Below are 18,526 nucleotides of genomic sequence, written 5' to 3' on the forward strand. Positions count from 1 at the left end.
AAATTATTGTGCTGGTTGAATCCCCAAAACCAGCACAAATGCAAACCAGCATAAATGCAAAATCTTGAAATTGGAAGGATATTTCATTTTCCCACCTCACCAATAAAGTTAGAACAAAGAAATGAGATAAAAGAATGCATATAAGTTTTCAGTGGATCATATTTGGTGCTCCATTTTGTTAATGAAGTAAAAGTTACAAATGTTGTTTGTGCTAAAAGGGCAATAGGCACCAATAAGCCGACACAGTGGCACATGCCTGTAATCCCAGTGGCTCATGAGGTCGAGGCAAGAGGATTTCAAGTTCAAAAGCCAGCCTCAGCAACTTATCGAGGTCCTAAGCAACTTAGCAAGGCCTTATCTCAAAATAAAAAATGAACGCTGGGGATGTAGTTCAGTGGTTAATGCCCCTGGGTTCAATTTCTTGTACCAAAACAAACAAACAAACAAACAAACAAACAAACAAAAAACACACCAAAAGAACCATAGTGAAGAAGAAAATAAATTAAAAAAAAATTTTTAGTTGTTGATGGACATTTATTTTACTCATTTATTTATAAGTGGTGTTGAGAATCGAACCCAGTGCTTCACACATGCTAGGCAAGTGCTCTATCACTGAGCCACAACCCTGGGAAGATAAATTTTATTGGAATGATAAAATCCGTTATGCAAGATACTTTTTCTCTGATTTAAAATCATATTTTGTAGAAAGATGGTTAGATTCCTCCAACCAAGATATTGAGTAGCTAGATGATCTCTTTATATTCCTGAAAATGCAAAAAATGAACAAAGAATAGGTGAACATTAGAGAATTTTATCAATAAAAGAAGTTTTAGGGGGTCAGTTTCTATTTACGTTTATGTTGCGTACAATCTGTGAGCATTTAGTGAAGATATTTGGCTCAAAAAAAAAAATAAAACCTCATGCATGTGTTACAATGAGAACCTCATACCCCTAAAACAAGGTTAATTATATTTGCTAGAATTTATTTAATAAAACAAGGAAATTTATTTGACACTTCAGATTATCATTAAAAAAGAACATTATCACAAAAATATCTGACCTTGAAGAGTTCGCACTCCACAATCTAAAAAAATAGCCATCCAGGATCCCTTCTGCACCTTACAGATTTCAAATTCTTTGTTTTAGAATTTGACTTAACTTTATCTTGAGGCTAGGCTAACTGAAATTCTGCATATTACTTCCTTTTCAGGGCAGCTACACTTGTTCATATCTGAGGTCTCTCTGGTGGCTGGTTTCTGTCTCAATAGGCCTGATAAGAGTGTTTTAGTTAATATGTAGTAAAGTTCTGCAAGTGTTCTAACAAACTTCCTTGTCTATAACTAACCTCAGAGAATTCGTCTATTAATTTCAACTTTGTTTGCTCTTTAATTTTAAAACAAGTATTTAGTTTTTAAGTGTTCTGTTTTCCCTTTCTCTTGCAATACTTGGCTTAGATGCTTCTATTTTTTTTAAATAAAATAATTATTAAAATAGTGTTACTGTTTGCTAAAGCTGAGGTGGCCAAAACCCAATTTCCTGCATAACTGAACCAACCTCAAAGAAGTAAAGTGGTAGATGATCCATGGGAGCCTTCTACTTTCAGACTGTGCAAGTGTCACAAGCTTGCCAACACGCAATTTATGTTTTCTGCTTTGTTTACTTTCCATGAGAAGCGCTAACCTTTTAGTCAGTGAGTGACTTTCTTTATGGGAGTAAAAGGAAGCTAAGTCATGAAATAGCTGCTATGTGATTGTTACAAGCTATCTAGGATTCAAAGGTCTAAACTATAGGGTTGAAATATTATTTCAAAAAGGCAAAGATACTCGAACGTTGAAAAACAACAACAAAAAAATCCACTCGACACTCTTTCAATTGAAGTGATGAAGCCTAAAGAATTCATATAGCAAAATGGAGAAAATCAGAAGACCAGCCATCTAAAAAATCCTCCACTGGTGAAGTGATGAAGAACATTCACTGGCTTATCCTGAAATTTGTCAATTTTGTGACTCTTGGCTGCATATGGATTTCTGTGGTGCAGTGTACAGTTTTAAACAGCTGCCTGAAGTCGTGTGTATCCAGCCTGGTAAGTTTCAACAATCGCAGATTTGTCTTTACAGGGACTGGAATATGAGTTCCACTTGTTACAATTGATAGAACAGTTTTCTTTTTATGAGAACTTTTCTCATGAGAATTGGAAACAAGGAAAGGTAGGGTTTTTTTTTTTTTCTCCCCCTGAACTAAGTCAGGAATATTCATGATTGTAGAGGATAAGTCAGGTAATTTTGTTTCTTTGTCTTCTGGTCATAGATTTTGGGGTGGGGGGAATGGTAGTGTGGGGATTGGGAAAAGGAGGCTTAAGTGGATGCCTAATTTTGCACACTTTAAAAATATTTCATTTAATTGATCACAATATGATTCATATTTGTCTTAAATATGAAGGGGTTTGGCCACAGTATAAATCTTCTAGTTCTGCAGTAACAGTAATATTTGTATCATGGGTGGATCACAGTACAGGGAGCCGGATGACAGAAGTAGATGCAGATGCCATGTAAAACACTTCACTTCAAAAGAAAAAATTATTTGTAAATTCTCTTATTTCTGGCTGTGCATAAGTAATTTCTAATTTATGAATTTTTTCATATGGAAATTTGTTTTCTTATTTCTTGTTTTTTACACCTTCTATACCTTCTGCATATGTTGCATCATATTTTTCACTTGCAATTTAGTTGTGCCTTAAACAATCATGGAATCATCTTTAAAAATCAAGTATTTGCTGGCTAAAGAAAAATGTACTTTACTATCTAAAGACTAAGGAAATAGTATGAGAGCTTACATATGACACATTCATATATTTAAAAATAATGAAGTACCAAATATGTTCATCTCTATTATGCTAACATTAGAGATAGAATTCAGTGGCAGATTAAAAAAGAAACTCGTGTTACACACTTTTAGTTTGATTTAAATTATAGTTTAAAACACTACTTAAGCTTACTATAGATAATAGCATTTTAAAAATAGATCCATGTTTTATAGAAATCTTTGCTGAAGATCTCATTGCCTTTAATGTTGAATAATTGACTTCAGTTTTTTATAATTGTAATACAAACTTAAAAATGGAAGCATGGTTGGGCTGGGGATGTAGTTCAGTGATAAAGTGTTTCACTAGCAGGTGCAAGGTCCTAGCTTTGATCCTAGTACTGCAAAACAACAATAAACAACAACAAAAACAAAGAAAACAGCAGAAGCATGGAACTATTAATTATTTTATCTCTAAAATGATTTTCTGGTTATAATAAGATTATGTATATGTTGTAAAATATTTTTAAGGTAAAGAAATGGAGAAGGGGGAAGAACCATATAATCACACTACTATTAACTTCTAATTGTATTTTCTTTTAGTGTTTTCTCCCAAATATATCCTCAAATATATATTTACATACAATTCTACACACGGTTGTGCACCAGGCCTTTTCATTTCATATTGTATTATGAGTTTCCCCCTAAACCCTGAGCATCACTCTAATTTGTTAATTTCCCTGCTATTGGATCGAATTGTGATTCTTCAGCACTGCAGGCTCCATGTTTGGTTTGGTTTAGTTGTATTTATTCTTGTCTTTCTGTGTGGGCTGCTTGGGTCAGGTTTTGGCTATGAGAGTGGACAGCTTGTTCCTTTATTGAGCTGCCTTCCGCTCCCCACCTACAGGAATGGCACAGCTGATGAGGTGGGGGACAGCAGGAGAGACACCGCCTGCCAATTTGACCAGAGACTGTGATAAGAATAATCTGATCAGGGCCGCCTACCCAGGACTTGGAGGGGTGAATGTGAGCATAGCCCTGGATCAGGGCAGAGGCTGTGTGGCTTATTATGTCCTGGGCCATCCTCTTAACATGGATGTTTGCTGTAAGGTCATCCTTGATTTCACTGAGTGATTCTTGATATTGAAGCATTTTTTCATTTAATGAAGAAACAGTCTTGAACAAGAGGATGTTAGAATTGCTGGGCAAGGGGCTGGGATTGTGGCTCAGCAGTAGAGCGCTCACCTAGCATAGGCAAGGCGCTGAGTTCAATCCTCAGCACCACATAAAATGCACAAGTCTGAGTTCTGGTGCTCGAAGATGGGTGTTTACATTATTTAAGGGATCTATACGTGTTAGTTGAGTATATTAACTGGCAAGTATGCTTGAATTCCATATGTCATCTGCAGCAGAATAAATAAGTAATGTTCTTCAGAAAACCAGCATGGGAGATTCTTGATAAAAAAGAAAATAATAAACAAAATTGATGGTCACATAATTTGAGGAAGTGCATTTTATTCCACCCTTTTAGTAGATCTGTAGGCACAGTATAAAGGATTTGTTTAATCACAATTTTCTAATCTTTGGCAATACAATCCTTTTTTTGAGTGATAAATCCCAGCAACTGAGGAACTAATGTTGAGAAGTGTTCAGTTGGAAGTATCAGTTCAACCCAATAAAATTTCCTGGGTATCTATGTACAGTTAGCTCTGTGGTAAGTCCACTTGGGATTATAAAAAGATTATGCAATTTCTGCCCTATTGGAAGCTACAGCATGTTAAGATATTAAGGCTTCCAACACTAGACAGCTAAAAGCTACTACAAATAGGTTATATCATAGGTTTTAAAATATTGGAGGATGATGATAATAACTTTTTTATTTTCTTCTAAAATTCCAAAGGAATCTTCCAAAATCAACTGAGAGATTATTAGGAACCATAGGACACAGAGAGTTGTCTGGTTTTAAAAAATCATGTACAAATATCATTATCTTTCTTGTACATCAAAATGTAAAATTAAAATAGTGTAATGGAGCAAAACCACAATCCAAAACTTCTATCAAGTGTCCAGATATTAGTACAGTTTATATTGATATAAGAATAGACTGGACCATAAAATGGAATATATTCCAGAAATAAGTCCATTTCTTATAAGGGAGTGTGGAATATAATAAAGATGAGAATTCAAGCCAAGAAGGCACCATCTATTTTTAATAAAAAATAAATACCTACATTACTATCAGATTCAAATAAATTCCAGGAAGTAATTACGCAAAGGATATGATTGAAATACACACAAATAACAAATAAAAACCTCATTTGTCCCATTAAAATATTATAAGAAAATAGGGCTGAATGTTTCTATTTGGAATGGGAATGCTTTGAAAAACCTGATTTAAAAAATCCAGTCTCCCTAAAAGATCAATAAATTTGACTATTTAAATTCAAACTATTCGACATTAAACAGAATACAATACAAACAAAGGCAAAAAGTTTAAAAAGAGCCTGACATGGTGGCATTCATTTGTAATCCCAGTGGCTCGGGAGGCTGAGTAAGGCAGAAGGATCACAAGTTCAAGGCCAGCCTCAGCAACTTAGCAAGGCCTAAGCAACTTAACAAGACCCTGTCTCAAAATAAAAAAATAAAAAGGGCTGAGGATGTGGCTTAGTGGTTAAGTGTCCCTGGGTTCAATCCCTGGCACTGGTATAAAAAAAAAAAGGATGAAAAAAAGATATTACATAAATTATTACAAATAAAGTTTATTTATTATTATTATACATAAAATTTTACCAATCTCAAAATACATAAAAACTGTGTAAAATAAGTTCAGAACTTGAATAACTTCTTCAAAAAGGAAGAGGTATGGATAGCTAAAAATTGAGCGATAGATAATCAAACTTCTCAGAATTGCAATGTAAAAATGAATTTTTATTTCCTCTATCAGGTTGGCAAAGATAAAATCATTTACATTTGGCAAAGGTATGAGAAGGCTGGCATTTACATTTACTATTGGTTGGGATGTACATTGATAAATATCTAGAAAATAGTGGTATGGGTTAACTAATACCAAAATCGAAAGGGAAAATATACCTTCAACCCTGCATCTCAAGAGATTTATCTAATGGGATTATTGCATAACTAACCAAAGATATGTATGCAAAGGGCTCTTTATAGCAAGTTTGCACATAATATTAATAATAGGATTCTAAGGCCTGTTCTGTACAATAATAGTTAACACATTGTTTAATCGAAATTTCACAGAACCTTATGAATAATATATAATCCTATTCGTGTGTCAGATGAGAACAGTCAGTTTAAAATTTCATATTGAGAGCAAGTATAATATGTGGGATGAAAATGCAGATCATTCTGCTCTGTTCTGTTTATTAGGGTAGGAATCAAATAATGAGATTATTTTCAACTGAGGTGGGCAGAACAGAAAGGCTTGTGCCAATAAGTGGATATCAAGTTAAAAGGGTCTGAGATGTGGGCCTGAGTTTATCTCTTTGAGACAGATAATTGGAGCCATTGGAACTAAGGTAAATTGCTGGGAGATCCTAAGGTCCAAAGAGAGAAATATGAATTTGGTGCTAAGTGTAGGAGGGCTTGTACATTCATGAGAAGCACAGGCTTTGGAGGCAATCTACCTGCCCTTTTCAAATCCTTACTCTGGCAGTTTACTAAACCCCTCTGTGCCACAGCTATAAAATGGGACTAATTCTAGCATCCACCTTATAGGGTTGTTGAGATGGCTGAGTAAGATTTAGTATAAAACTCCTATAAGAGTTTCTGGAACACTAGAATAATTCAATAAATGTTTGCTATGATGATTATGAGGAGAAGGATGGAAAATGAGTGGAAAATAGGGAAGTTGTTGAAAAAACATGTTCCTTTGGAAATTCATACACCTGACTCATGAAGATACCTTTTCCAATACTGCCTGACAGGCACTCCATTCAGCCCATTAAATTTAATCTCCATAAGTACCAGAAAAACTCATTACTGTTACGATGTGACTTTATGTTCGCCAAGAAATATCTCTGTTGTTTTATTGTTTAAAACACAACTCAAAGACTACCCATCATCTACTTTTTTGCTTTTATGAACTAATGTATATTTTGAAAGGGACTGGAAAAAAATTTAATTAGGAACTCATTGTCTTTCAATTGAGTTTATGTAATTGAGATTGATTCATATAAGGGGGAATCAAAACTTTGTTTTGAACAAATTTGTAGAAGCAAGGTATTACTAAACACTTGGTTAAAAGATTAATCGTTTAGTCCTTTCTAAAAACAAAATGTTGTTATTATTTAGATCTTATGAAAATAAAAAATATATAAGCAAACTTCTTCTTTCCCCCAAAATATAAGTGGTTAGGGAATAGAGTTTAGAGAAATCTTATTCGCGTATCAAATGAGAGGGGAAAAAAGACAACCTTTATTTTTTCTGGTTTCTGTGTCTGATTACTTTTGAATTTAACCCACACAATGCTAGGCCATGGAACAATGCTTCCAAGGGATTTCTGGAGCATTATGAAGTGGGAGACCACGTGAATTCATGGATTTATTCCTTCCTCAGGTATTTATTGACGATCTGTCGTCCCTCGTGCACTGTTCTTGGCATTGGGGATAAAGTGAGAGCAAAATGGGTGGAAAGGAGGAGAGTATTCAGTGAATTTAGTGATTGAATGTCTTCTATCATTCCTTTGAACAACACAGGCTGTTCTGAGGCCTCATCAGATACTTAAGCCACCTCCAGAACCTCCTTGGGATTTTCTGTCATCTCCTGTGACATATCTTGTTTGTAGTATTGGGTCAGCCAAGGACAGATGCCATGTACCTTGCTGGATTAATCACTTCTCCAATTCAGTGGTTCATATCATCAAAGCTTTAAGAGGAGGTTCTGATAGGTACCAACTAGAATTACTAGAAATATTTACTTAGGTTGCCTCTGTCTCTGAGTGAATCAGTGGAGCATATGATTGATTTTATGATTGAAAATTAGTCCATTTCCATGTGACACTATTCAGGTATTATCTCATTATCGTAGGTCCAGTACCGCCATCCTTTGCCAATTTTCTTTATTTTATTTTATTTTTTTTTTTATTATTAGTTGTTCAAAACATTACAAAGCTCTTGACATATCATATTTCATACATTTGATTCAAGTGGGTATGAACTCCCAATTTTCCCCTGTATATAGATTGCAGAATCACATCGGTTACACATCCATGTTTTTACATACTGCCATACTAGTGTCTGTTGCATTCTGCTGCCTTTCCTATCCTCTACTACCCCCCTTCCCTTCCTTTCCCCTCCCATCTTCTCTCTCTACCCCATCTACTGTACTTCATTTCTCTCCCTTGTTTTTTTTCCCACTTTCTTCTCACTTCCTCTTATATGAAATTTTGTATAACAATGAGGGTCTCCTTCCATTTCCATGCAATTTCTCTTCTCTCTCCCTTTCCCTCCCACCTCTCATCCCTGTTTAATGTTAATCTTCTTCTCATGCTCTTCCTCCCTGCTCTGTTCTTAGTTGCTCTCCTTATATCAAAGATGACATTTGGCATTTGTTTTTTAAGGATTGGCTAGCTTCCCTTAGCATAATCTGCTCTAGTGCCATCCATTTCCCTGCTTTGCCAATTTTCTATTTATGAAGGACTCCATTCAAATAATGACCAGGAAAGGATGAGAAATTTGGAGACCCTCCCCTTTATTGCCTATTCCTTTTATTTTGTCTCATTGAAACTTCTCTTATTAAAAATTGAAAATTGTGAGAAATAAACATAACTTGTATGACATTATGAATTTGTATTTTTTCTGCTTTCTAATGAGTAATTGCAAAAAAGAAAAATCTGAGAATAATTCATCTGACTTGATTAGTTGACTAACCCTCCAAATTACTTGAGTCTCTATGAGACTCTCTTCATCATCTTTCACCACTCCTTAGAGTCACACTCACTTCCACCTTGGTAGTTCCTGCAGAACACTTAGGCATTCTATCTATAAATTGTAGAAGCATTTTGTCTAGTTTCATGATGGATTTAATGACTTGGAAACATTTGGTTTCTCTACTTACAGTTAGAAAACAATGAGGAGGCAATACGATTCCAGGATGTTTTTTTTTTTTTTTAATAAAAAAAGGTGCAGTTAGTTATGCTGAGCCCAACTGATACTGGTACTTACCACCTCCTTCTCTATTTCAGGCAAGGCAGCTTGACATTGGCACACCATGCAACCTGAGTGAACCAGTGAGTAACTGCTTCTCTTGTCAAGAGCTTCACCCTGTTTGTGTTAATATAACAGGGACAACGATCAGGTTTTGTGACAATAAGGATATTTACTAAATAAAATCTCATTTACCTGTCGGTTTTAGTCTGCTTTCTCACTGCTGTGACTAAAAGGATCTGAGCAGCACAGTTATATAGGAGAAAAAGTTTATTTGAGGGCTTCAGAGGTCTTAGTCCATAGAAGGATGCCTCCATTTCTTGGGGCTTAAAGTGAGGCTGAACATCATGGTAGGAGAGTGTGACAGAGGCAAGCAGCTCACATTAGAAAGCAGAGACTCTACTTGCCAGATACAAATATATACCTCAAAGCCACTCCCCAATTCCCACCTCCTCCAGCCACACTCTACTACTTCAGTTACCACTCAGTTAATACTTACCAGGGGATTAACTCACTGATTGGGTTAAGGCTCTCACAACCCAATCATTTCTTCTCTGAACTTTCTTGCATTGTCTCACACATGAGCTTTTGGAGGACACTTTGCATTCAAACCATTAACAATATCCCTGCTAAAAAGTGATCAATGGAAATAGTGAGGAGTCTGGATTATGGAATTTATTTAAAAATGAAGTGTGTTAAGATGGAAAAAGCACTGGAGTAACCCAAGATTGTGATTTTTGATTCTGTGTAGCTGCATGGTTTTGGATAATTTGCTTACTATTTCTAAGACTTAGTTTTACTATGTATTGTTTGAGAGAGTTGGGCTAGATAGTCTCCAATGTTTCTTCTAAAATTACATTTTATAGGAAAAGGGTGTGTGGGGGGACAGGAATGTGGTGGAGGGAAACAGCTTACATCATGGTGATCAGAAAACAGAGAAAGACTCCACTCACCAAATACAAATGTATACCCCAAAGCCATGCCCCTTTCCCACCTCCTTCAGCCACACCCTAATACTTTAGTTAACACTCAGTTAATACCTACCAGGGGATTAACTCACTGATTGTGTTAAGGCTCTCACAACCCAATCATTTCTCCTCTGAACCTTCTTGCACTGTCTCACACGTGAGCTTTTGGGGGGACAACTCATCCAAACCATAACATAAACAAATGTTTAGTGACTTGAAGTATTGGTCTGAAGCAGGCACTGAGTTAGGTAGCAGAGATTTACGGAATAAAACAGTCTCTTTTTAAGAGGATCCTCAATCTTTTGAGACATACATAAAACCATGGCCAGACACAGCATCTGAGAACCAGAATAGTGATGTATTGTATGGGTGTGGGTGGATGGGTGTTAAAGGATTACATACAAGGAAAAAGAGAAAAAAAGAAAAAAGAAAAAGGCTCTGTATTTCCTTGAAAGACCTTTAAACTGAAATTAGAAAGAGGAAGAGATTTTTAGAAGATGAAGGAAAGGCATATCAGTTAAAGGGCTTTTTTTTTTTTTTTTTTTCAAGGAACAAAGGTGCAAAACAGCCTAACTTGTTCAGAACAGTAAAAGTTTTTCAGTTTGTTTGAAAAAATGCAATTTGTATGGAATGGGAGGGATGTGGAAGAGGAAAACTGGCAAGTTAGGTGAGGCCAGGTCATGAAGGGCGCTGTATATCATTCTTGGTAACTTGGCCTTAATCCAGAAAATAATGGAGAGACAGAATTCAAGGTAAGCAAAGGTTGTGACCAGGTTTGGTTTTAAAAAGATCACTCTAAATAGGGAAACAAGTTCATGAGGCTGTTGGCAAGTGGTGAAGGGCAAAGCAGAAAATCAGGGCAGTGAGTGAGGAACCTGGATGGATTTCAGTTAATGACTAGATGAGTCAGTAGGACTTGGTGATGGCTTGTCTATGAGGATGGGGGATAGTGCATGAGAGGAGAAGGAGCCCTGATTCCTGGCTCAAACAACTCATTAAATTGGGGCCATGTTACAAGAAACACAGGAGAAAGAGAAGAGATGAGGGTGGAAAACAAGGAAATTAATGTTTCATATGCTCATTTGAGGTGTTTGCAGGGATTCAAGTAGAAATGTCCAAAGAGCAAGTGGATATGTGGATCTGGAGTTAGAGAGGAGCAGTTATTAATTTGGGGGTTATCCACATGTGACCTGTGGAAGGAATGACCAATACAGTCAGAGGCACAGAAAGAGCAAGTAAGAAGAATTGTACCAACTCAGCCCAATAGGAGGTCAGGGCAGCTGTGGGAGGATGTTTGCAGGGCAGCTGTGGAAGACAAGCCAGCAAGTAGGCAGCTGACTTCCCAAATGGTCTACCTACTAAGTTTTAGCATGTTACCTTTTGCTTGTGTCCCTAGTGTTGGGTTTTGCTTGTTAAGTGAGAATGGCCTGTGGACTCAGGATGTACTTGATGCCATGCTTCCCTGGACTCCACCTGTTGCCAGTGGACAGTGTGTTCTGGACGGTTGGGTGCTTCCTGGGTCAGGGCTTGCCCAGGGTTTAACTCCCCTCGGCAACCTGCTGCCCTGCAGGGAACCACATCAAGCCCTAGTCTGTCTGTAGATATGACAGCTCTAATTAGAATCCAAAAGGTCCTGATCCTTTGGAGGCCTCAACCTCTTAGTAGCTTTGTTTCCAAAACATGGGAGATACTTTTTGTTACTATGCATTTCCAGATGACAAGAAAAAGTCACATTTCTTCAGTCATTATCATCTGTTATTGTCTCTTGCAGTGCATCCAAGGATGTCATTTTTGGAACTCTGTAGAACAGGAAAACTGTGCTTTAAAGTGTGTAAGTATTAGCTATCTTTTAATTTTGATATTGATGTCTCCCTTTAGAGAAAAGTTGTCTAAGAGGATTCTCATTTGCGTTCCCATTTCCAGCTAGTTTTCTTAACCCTAAAGAAAAAGCATGACAGCCTGAGTAATAAGTATTAATGGGAAAAAAGCTGAGATCAGCATTATAAATGTATCATCCAAGGAAGGTTGATGCAAACCAGGGATGCCCAAATGCTTCACTATAAAGACATTATAGTAGAATGTTAGGTATTTATTAAATTTTCTATCCCTGTGCTTCTCAAAGTTTAATGTACAAGATTCCAGTATACTGGAATACTAAAAGGTATTTAATATACAGTATACTAAAAGGCATATTCTGATTCAGTAGATCAGGGGTGGGGCCTGAGATTCTGCACTTGTAACAAGTTTCTAGGTGATGAGACACTAGTGGTCCCCAAACTACATTTTGGATAGGAGGGCACTAGATCATGTTCAAAATTTCTTTGTAGAAAACATGGTAGCATAGCAATCTAATCCAGAGGTCGCAAACACTCCACTTCATTTAAGAAATTGATCTCAAAGACTTTATTTTTCATTTGACTTGGATTTGTCATTTAGTGTGTAACTTAATTAAGGCACTTAACCCCTTCATTCTTTACTTTTCTCATAGGTAGATTAGGATAATAATACAATCTTTCTTCTAAGGATGGTTACTGACACATTATAAGTATTCTGGTATCATGGATAGGAATTTTGTCATTTGTTTAGGTGTTCATGTCAGAGGTTAAATCAGTATGAATCATAATAATGTTGGGTAATACTAATATTATTTTATATTAATGAGTAGATTATGGCAGCAAAGTTTAAATACGGAAACTAAACCCTTCATATATATATATATATATATATATATATATATATATATATATTCCTTACAGTTTTTCTTATTTAGTGTATCCTTGAAGACTTCTGTTACAGGAATTATTTTGCCCATCCCCATATTTGTAGTTGTGGGCCTCATATAGTGGAAATGATTAAAAAGAGGAGCATTTGTCCTCTGGACTTGGTAACTGCCATACACTTCTCACAAATTGCAACTTATGTAATTATTTGTCTAGGTGTATGTTTAATATTTTTTCTCCAGAATATAAGCTTGATCAGGGGAGGACAGTTTTCAGACTGTATTCTCTGAACTCACTACTACAAAGTAGCTGTTCCATCATCAATACTTGCCAAATGAATTAATGGGAAGTACCATTTGTTGACAAAAACAATTCAAAAAGCAGAGTTACTGATGGAGCAGTCAGTCTGAGCATAAGAACTTGCTGGCCTTTGCTATCTAGAGCTATGGGTGATGATTTTCATTTCAGTTTGTGCCGCAGTATGGCTGCAGCAAAATAACCAGGGGGTGACGAATAACTTGTGTACTTGATACAGCAGGAGTAGGAGCTGTTTATTGCAGGACAGGAGCAGTATTTATACATTCCACACAGCTTATCTAATTAACATAAACTAGATACAGCAGTCAACCAATCAGGAATCTCCACACTTAATGGCTCGCTTTTGTTACTTCTCAAACCACTCCCTCTGGCATTTTGCCAGGCACCATCCAGACTTGTTTACGAACTCTAACATTCCCCTGGCAAAATGCCAGGTGTTATTTTGACTTGTTTACAGACTCTAACAAGTTTGTTCCTCTTAGACCTCTGCAGACACTCATTCATTCCCTAATCTGTTCACAGATTCTCTCTTATTTGACTGAGGTTTTCTTGCAGACATCATACTCTTCCATTTTTACTAATTATGCAAATAACATGATTTTTAGAGCCATGCATACAATGACCTGCCTGGACAGAAGGTCCAGCTCTGGGATCCTTTTTGTTCTTTGTTGGTTATTAATGGTGGGACAAGAAATTAATTTGGAAGAAATGTACAGCTAAGCATCATTAAAATTATTTACAACTTTAAGAATTTTAAGTACTTTTTCTTTCATTTTTTTTCTATGCAGAATGATACCTATGCCACCGTTTGTGAGGTGAGTTGATAATAACATATAAAAAAAGATGTCATCAAACCTCATGTTTTTATCTCCAGTCTTTAAACAGCTATTAATCTTATTGGAAGTGTTATTACTGTGGGTATAGAAATGAAGGTATAATTCTATTTTGGGGAACAAATATTTGTTGTGTTTTGTGTATATATGTACATATATAATAATGTATATATGTGTGAATATATATGTGTATATGTACATTCATATATATGAATATATATATATATATATATACACTATTCTATATATTCTATATGTATGCTATGTCAGAGTATATATATAAAATATATAGTACATATATATTATATATATCACAACAATCATTTGTTGTGTTTCATGTGTATATATATATATATATGTACATAATATACATAAAACACACAAAATATATATGTATCAGTATCTGAAGGTGATTGAGGCGGTTCTGGGAAACTTTGCAGATTCCAAAATTCTCAGATGCTTAAGTCCAGATGGTATAGTATTTTCACATAACCAGTTTATATACAGTTTAAATCATCTTTAGATTACTTCCAATACCGAATACAATGTGAATGCTGTGTAAATAACTGTTACACTAGATTGCTTAGGGAATAAAGACAAGGAAAAATTGCTATACAAGTTTAGTCTGGATTAAGTTTTTAAGAAAAATTTTTTGCAGGTGTGGAACTTACCAATACAGAGTGCTAACTGTATATTATTGTACTGTGGTTTGAAAATGTATAATTCCTGGACTCTGGGCAGAGGGCGAGGGTATTGGGACTGGCAGGGGAGGGGAGAATGGAAGGGCACGTCCAGAGATATCTCTGCCAATGGTGTTTTCTTCCCCTAAACATATGGTGTGCTACCATGAAATTCACCACATTAAAAGAGAACCTTGCAATTGCAGATTTATTATTTAACATAATCCTTTGCCAACACTTTGAAATACAATTTTTCTCTCTGCTGTGATAATGAGTGACTTCACACTGGCTTGAGCTTCCATGTAGGTCTCTATTGTCCTCTGGGCTCTTCTCTCCTGCACTTGATTTTCACCTCTTCTAAGAGACCTTAGGATTTTGATCTCTTTCCACTGAGTCTTCTTCAGCTAAACTTATCTGCCCTGGATTCCATCACGTCAGAATTAGGTTACTTGACAATAGCAGTATTATTTCTCACTTCAAAACCTTGTTATGTTCTATTTAAATGTCCTGGTAACCAGAGAAGAGGACTATCATATTCTGCCTGGGGAGGGGGTAGAAATTATCATCCCTAGTAAAGCAGAAAATTTCCTTTTAACAGAGGACAAAAACAAGAATAAAAAATATTTAATTGGAACATTTTCTCAAATTGTCCTTGAGAATAGGTAGAGGTGGCAGCTGGCTAAGAAGAAATAAAATGGGTGGGGAATTTGCCCCATAAATAGACAATTAAAGATCTTGCCTGATTGAGTTTTTAAAAAGCAAGCTTCCTGAGGACCTTTTATGTGATTAAAGAAAAATCATTTGCAAAGAACAGTCCCTAAGGAGATTGTGCCGGGGTGAGGAAAATCAGGGAGAAAGAGCATCTCACAGGCAACAAAGCTGCCCAGGATTGTGTGGCCTGAGTTACCAGTTCCTCGTTAATCATTATACTGCTCAATTGTCTGTACTTACAGATAGTAATCTTTCTGTTGGTTTTATGACTAATATAATCTGTTTATACTTTATATTTTACACTTAAAAATATTACAATTTAAATAAAGTAGGACTGAAGAGAAAGGCATACATGTAATATAGATAGATATATTTGAACTCAGTGTTTCACGCCTTGGACAATCATCCTCTTTCATCACTAATGTTTCCACCTAGGAAGCTTGAAATTTTTGCAATTCATGTTTCTTGGAGGAACATCCTTGAAGTGAAAGTTTAAGGAAATACAACTTGGAAAATGATAATAGCAAGTGAGATGGCTTGTCCCTGATAATCTGAAACACAGCATCTCAGCCTTTGGGCTAAGATCAAGAGTTGATTTTATTGTTTCTGAAAATTTTTTTATGAGTCTTTATTGTCTTATTCTCTGTGCCAGCCAGTGGGCTCTTCCCTCTTCCTTTTGCACAGAAGTCACATTCCTGCCTTGAGGCTTTTGTCCTTACCACACAGATCTCTGAAAGATCCACTCCTTCTCATCTCTCAAATCTTGGCTTGAAGGTCACTTCACAGTCCTTCCTGATCGCCCTCATGGAAGAAGCCTCTTTCCTGTCTAACCATGCCCCATACTTGCTTTATTTTTCTTCATAGCAGTTTTCATTTTCTTAACTTAAAAAAGAAAAAAAAACTTGTCACTTTTTTTTTTTCTAAACATGTCTTGGTTATTGTCTGTCTTTTCCTGAGAATGTAAGTTTCACAAAGGCAGAACTGACATATTTTTAAGCTTAAAACAGTGCACATAAAAAATACTTCACTATTCTTTTATATTATATGATTATTTATTTATTCTAATTTGTTATACACGATGGCAGAATGCAATTCATTTCATATTACACATGTAGAGCACAATTTTTCAAGTCACTGATTGTACACAAAGTATTTCCACACTATTTGTGTCTTCATACATGTACTTAGGGTAATGATATCTAACTCATTGCACCATCATTCCTACCCCTTTGCCACCTCCTTTCCCCCCTATCTAAAGTTCCTCCATTCCTTCCATGCACCCCCCCCCCCATCACCATTATTAGTCAGCATCCTCATATCAAAGAAAACATTTGGTCTTCAGTTTTTTGGGATTGGCTTGCTTCACTTAGCATTATATTCTCCAGCTTCATTCATTTATCTGCAAATGCCATGATTTTATTCTCTTTTAATGCTGAGTAAAGTTCTATTGTGTATATATACCAAAGTTTCCCTATCCATTCATCTACCGAAGGGCATTTAGGTTGGCTCCATATTTTAGCTATTGTGAACAGTGCTGCTATAAACATTGATATGACTGTGTCCCTGTAGTGTGCTATTTTTAACTCCTTTGGATATGAACTGAGTTGGGTATGATAGCTGGGTTGAATGGTGGTTCCATTCCAAGTTTTCCAAGGAATCTCCATACTGTTTTCCAGATTGTACCAATTTACAGTCTCACCAGCAATGTATGAATGTGCCTTTTTCCCCACATCCTCACCAAAACTTTTAGTTGTTTGTATTCTTAATAGCTGCCATTCTGACTAGAGTGAGATGAAATATTAGAATAGTTTTGATTTGCATTTCTCTAATTGCTAGAGATGTTGAACATTTTTTCATATGTTTGTTGATTGATTGTATATCCTCTTCTGAGAAGTGTCTGTTCAGGTCCTTGGCCCATTTGTTGATTGGGTTATTTGTTTTTTTGGTGTTAAGGTTTTTAAGTGCTTTATATATCCTAGAGATTAGTGCTCTATATGATATGCTTGTGGTAAAGATTTGTTCCCATTTTGTAGGCTCTCTATTCACCTCACTGATTGTTTATTTTGCTGAGAAGAAGCTTTTTAGTTTGAATCCATCCCATTTATTGATTCTTGGTTTTAATTCTTGCGCTATAAGAGTCTTATTAAGGAAGTTGGGGCCTAATCTGACATGATGGAGATTTGGGCGCAACATCTCTGGTTTTATTCCTAGGTCCTTGATCCACTTTGAATTGAGTTTTGTGCATAGTGAGAGATAGAAATGCCTTTTTCACCACTTCTATTTAACATAGTTCTTGAAACTCTAGGCAGAGGAATCAAACAGATGAAAAAAATTAAAGGGATATGGATAGGAAAAGAAGAAATCAAATTATGAATTCATCAAAGTAAATGAATGAATTCAGCAAAGTAGCTGGATGTAAAATCAACACCAATACTTAACTATTCTGAAAGGAATGAATGCTTTAGGAAACAATGCTACAATTCTTATGGTGAGTTGGGGGTGTGTCTTCCTGTGTGACAGAAGTTAGAAAAGGTACCTGGCAGCCTGGGAAACCAAGGGTGGAGCAAAAGGGAAACTCAAATACTATGGAAAAAATGGAAGTGGGAATGGGAATTGAGACAGCAGACTGATGTATCCCCAGGCAGAGTAAACAGTGGGAATGGCAACTCACACACCAGGAGTGTGCTGTATTAATGTTCCATCTGGGGGCTTACAGATCAGATGCTATAAATTGCTTAGATCCAACTCTAGATTTTCTCTAGATAACTTGAGCTTAAGAACACTGGATAGTCTCATTTGAAGTCTAATGCTGGATTGCCTCCATGAACTGAGAGGTTGGGGAAGGGAAGGCTAGTTGATAGCTTTGCCTCCTCTTGAGATAACATTTAAACTCTCAGATGGATGGAAAATTTACTATATATTCCCCCTGTAAAAAACAGGGCCACCATTTTCCCTGATTGTCAGGATTAGCTATATTTCTAAATAATCTATATTCCAATTTCTCTCTTTTTTCTTCATTGGTTTTCTTTATTAGAAAAGAAAACCTCATGTTATGTAATACTTTTTGTTGTTGCTTGGTTTGTTTCTTTTCTGTAGTTAATGGATTGTGTTGAATGTGTTTTACTGAAATTTGCAAACAGGATGTGAAAGTACACTAAACTTTTAAGTTAAATCATCCTGAGCCCAAACCAAGGTATTTAAATTAATCCTTAACTAAGCAAACCTGGGCTTATCAGACTCCACTTCCTTTCAGTGCACAAATCAAACATTGAAAAGTTAGTATTTACAAGTTACAGCCCTTCTTTTCAGGGTAAATATAGTGTGCCACAG

The 18,526-nt window shown here is 36.0% G+C and overlaps 1 protein-coding gene across 3 annotated transcripts in view; it reads left to right on the forward strand.

The window, feature by feature from the left end:
- The first annotated feature begins 1,960 nt into the window (after positions 1-1,960).
- The window catches only part of Ros1 (ROS proto-oncogene 1, receptor tyrosine kinase), a 124,072-nt gene continuing 107,506 nt past the window's right edge, over positions 1,961-18,526 (forward strand). For 2 of the 3 annotated variants that reach the window (XM_034637013.2, XM_027953037.2), the window contains exons 1-4: positions 1,961-2,083; positions 9,005-9,049; positions 11,706-11,765; positions 13,761-13,787. In XM_034637013.2, coding sequence (XP_034492904.2) covers positions 1,961-2,083; positions 9,005-9,049; positions 11,706-11,765; positions 13,761-13,787 — 255 coding nt within the window. The remainder of the gene's footprint in view (positions 2,084-9,004; positions 9,050-11,705; positions 11,766-13,760; positions 13,788-18,526) is intronic. The other variant, XM_027953036.2, reaches the window with a different exon arrangement.

Source organism: Marmota flaviventris, chromosome 6 (assembly GCF_047511675.1).
Source record: "Marmota flaviventris isolate mMarFla1 chromosome 6, mMarFla1.hap1, whole genome shotgun sequence".
NCBI classification, from domain to species: domain Eukaryota; kingdom Metazoa; phylum Chordata; class Mammalia; order Rodentia; family Sciuridae; genus Marmota; species Marmota flaviventris.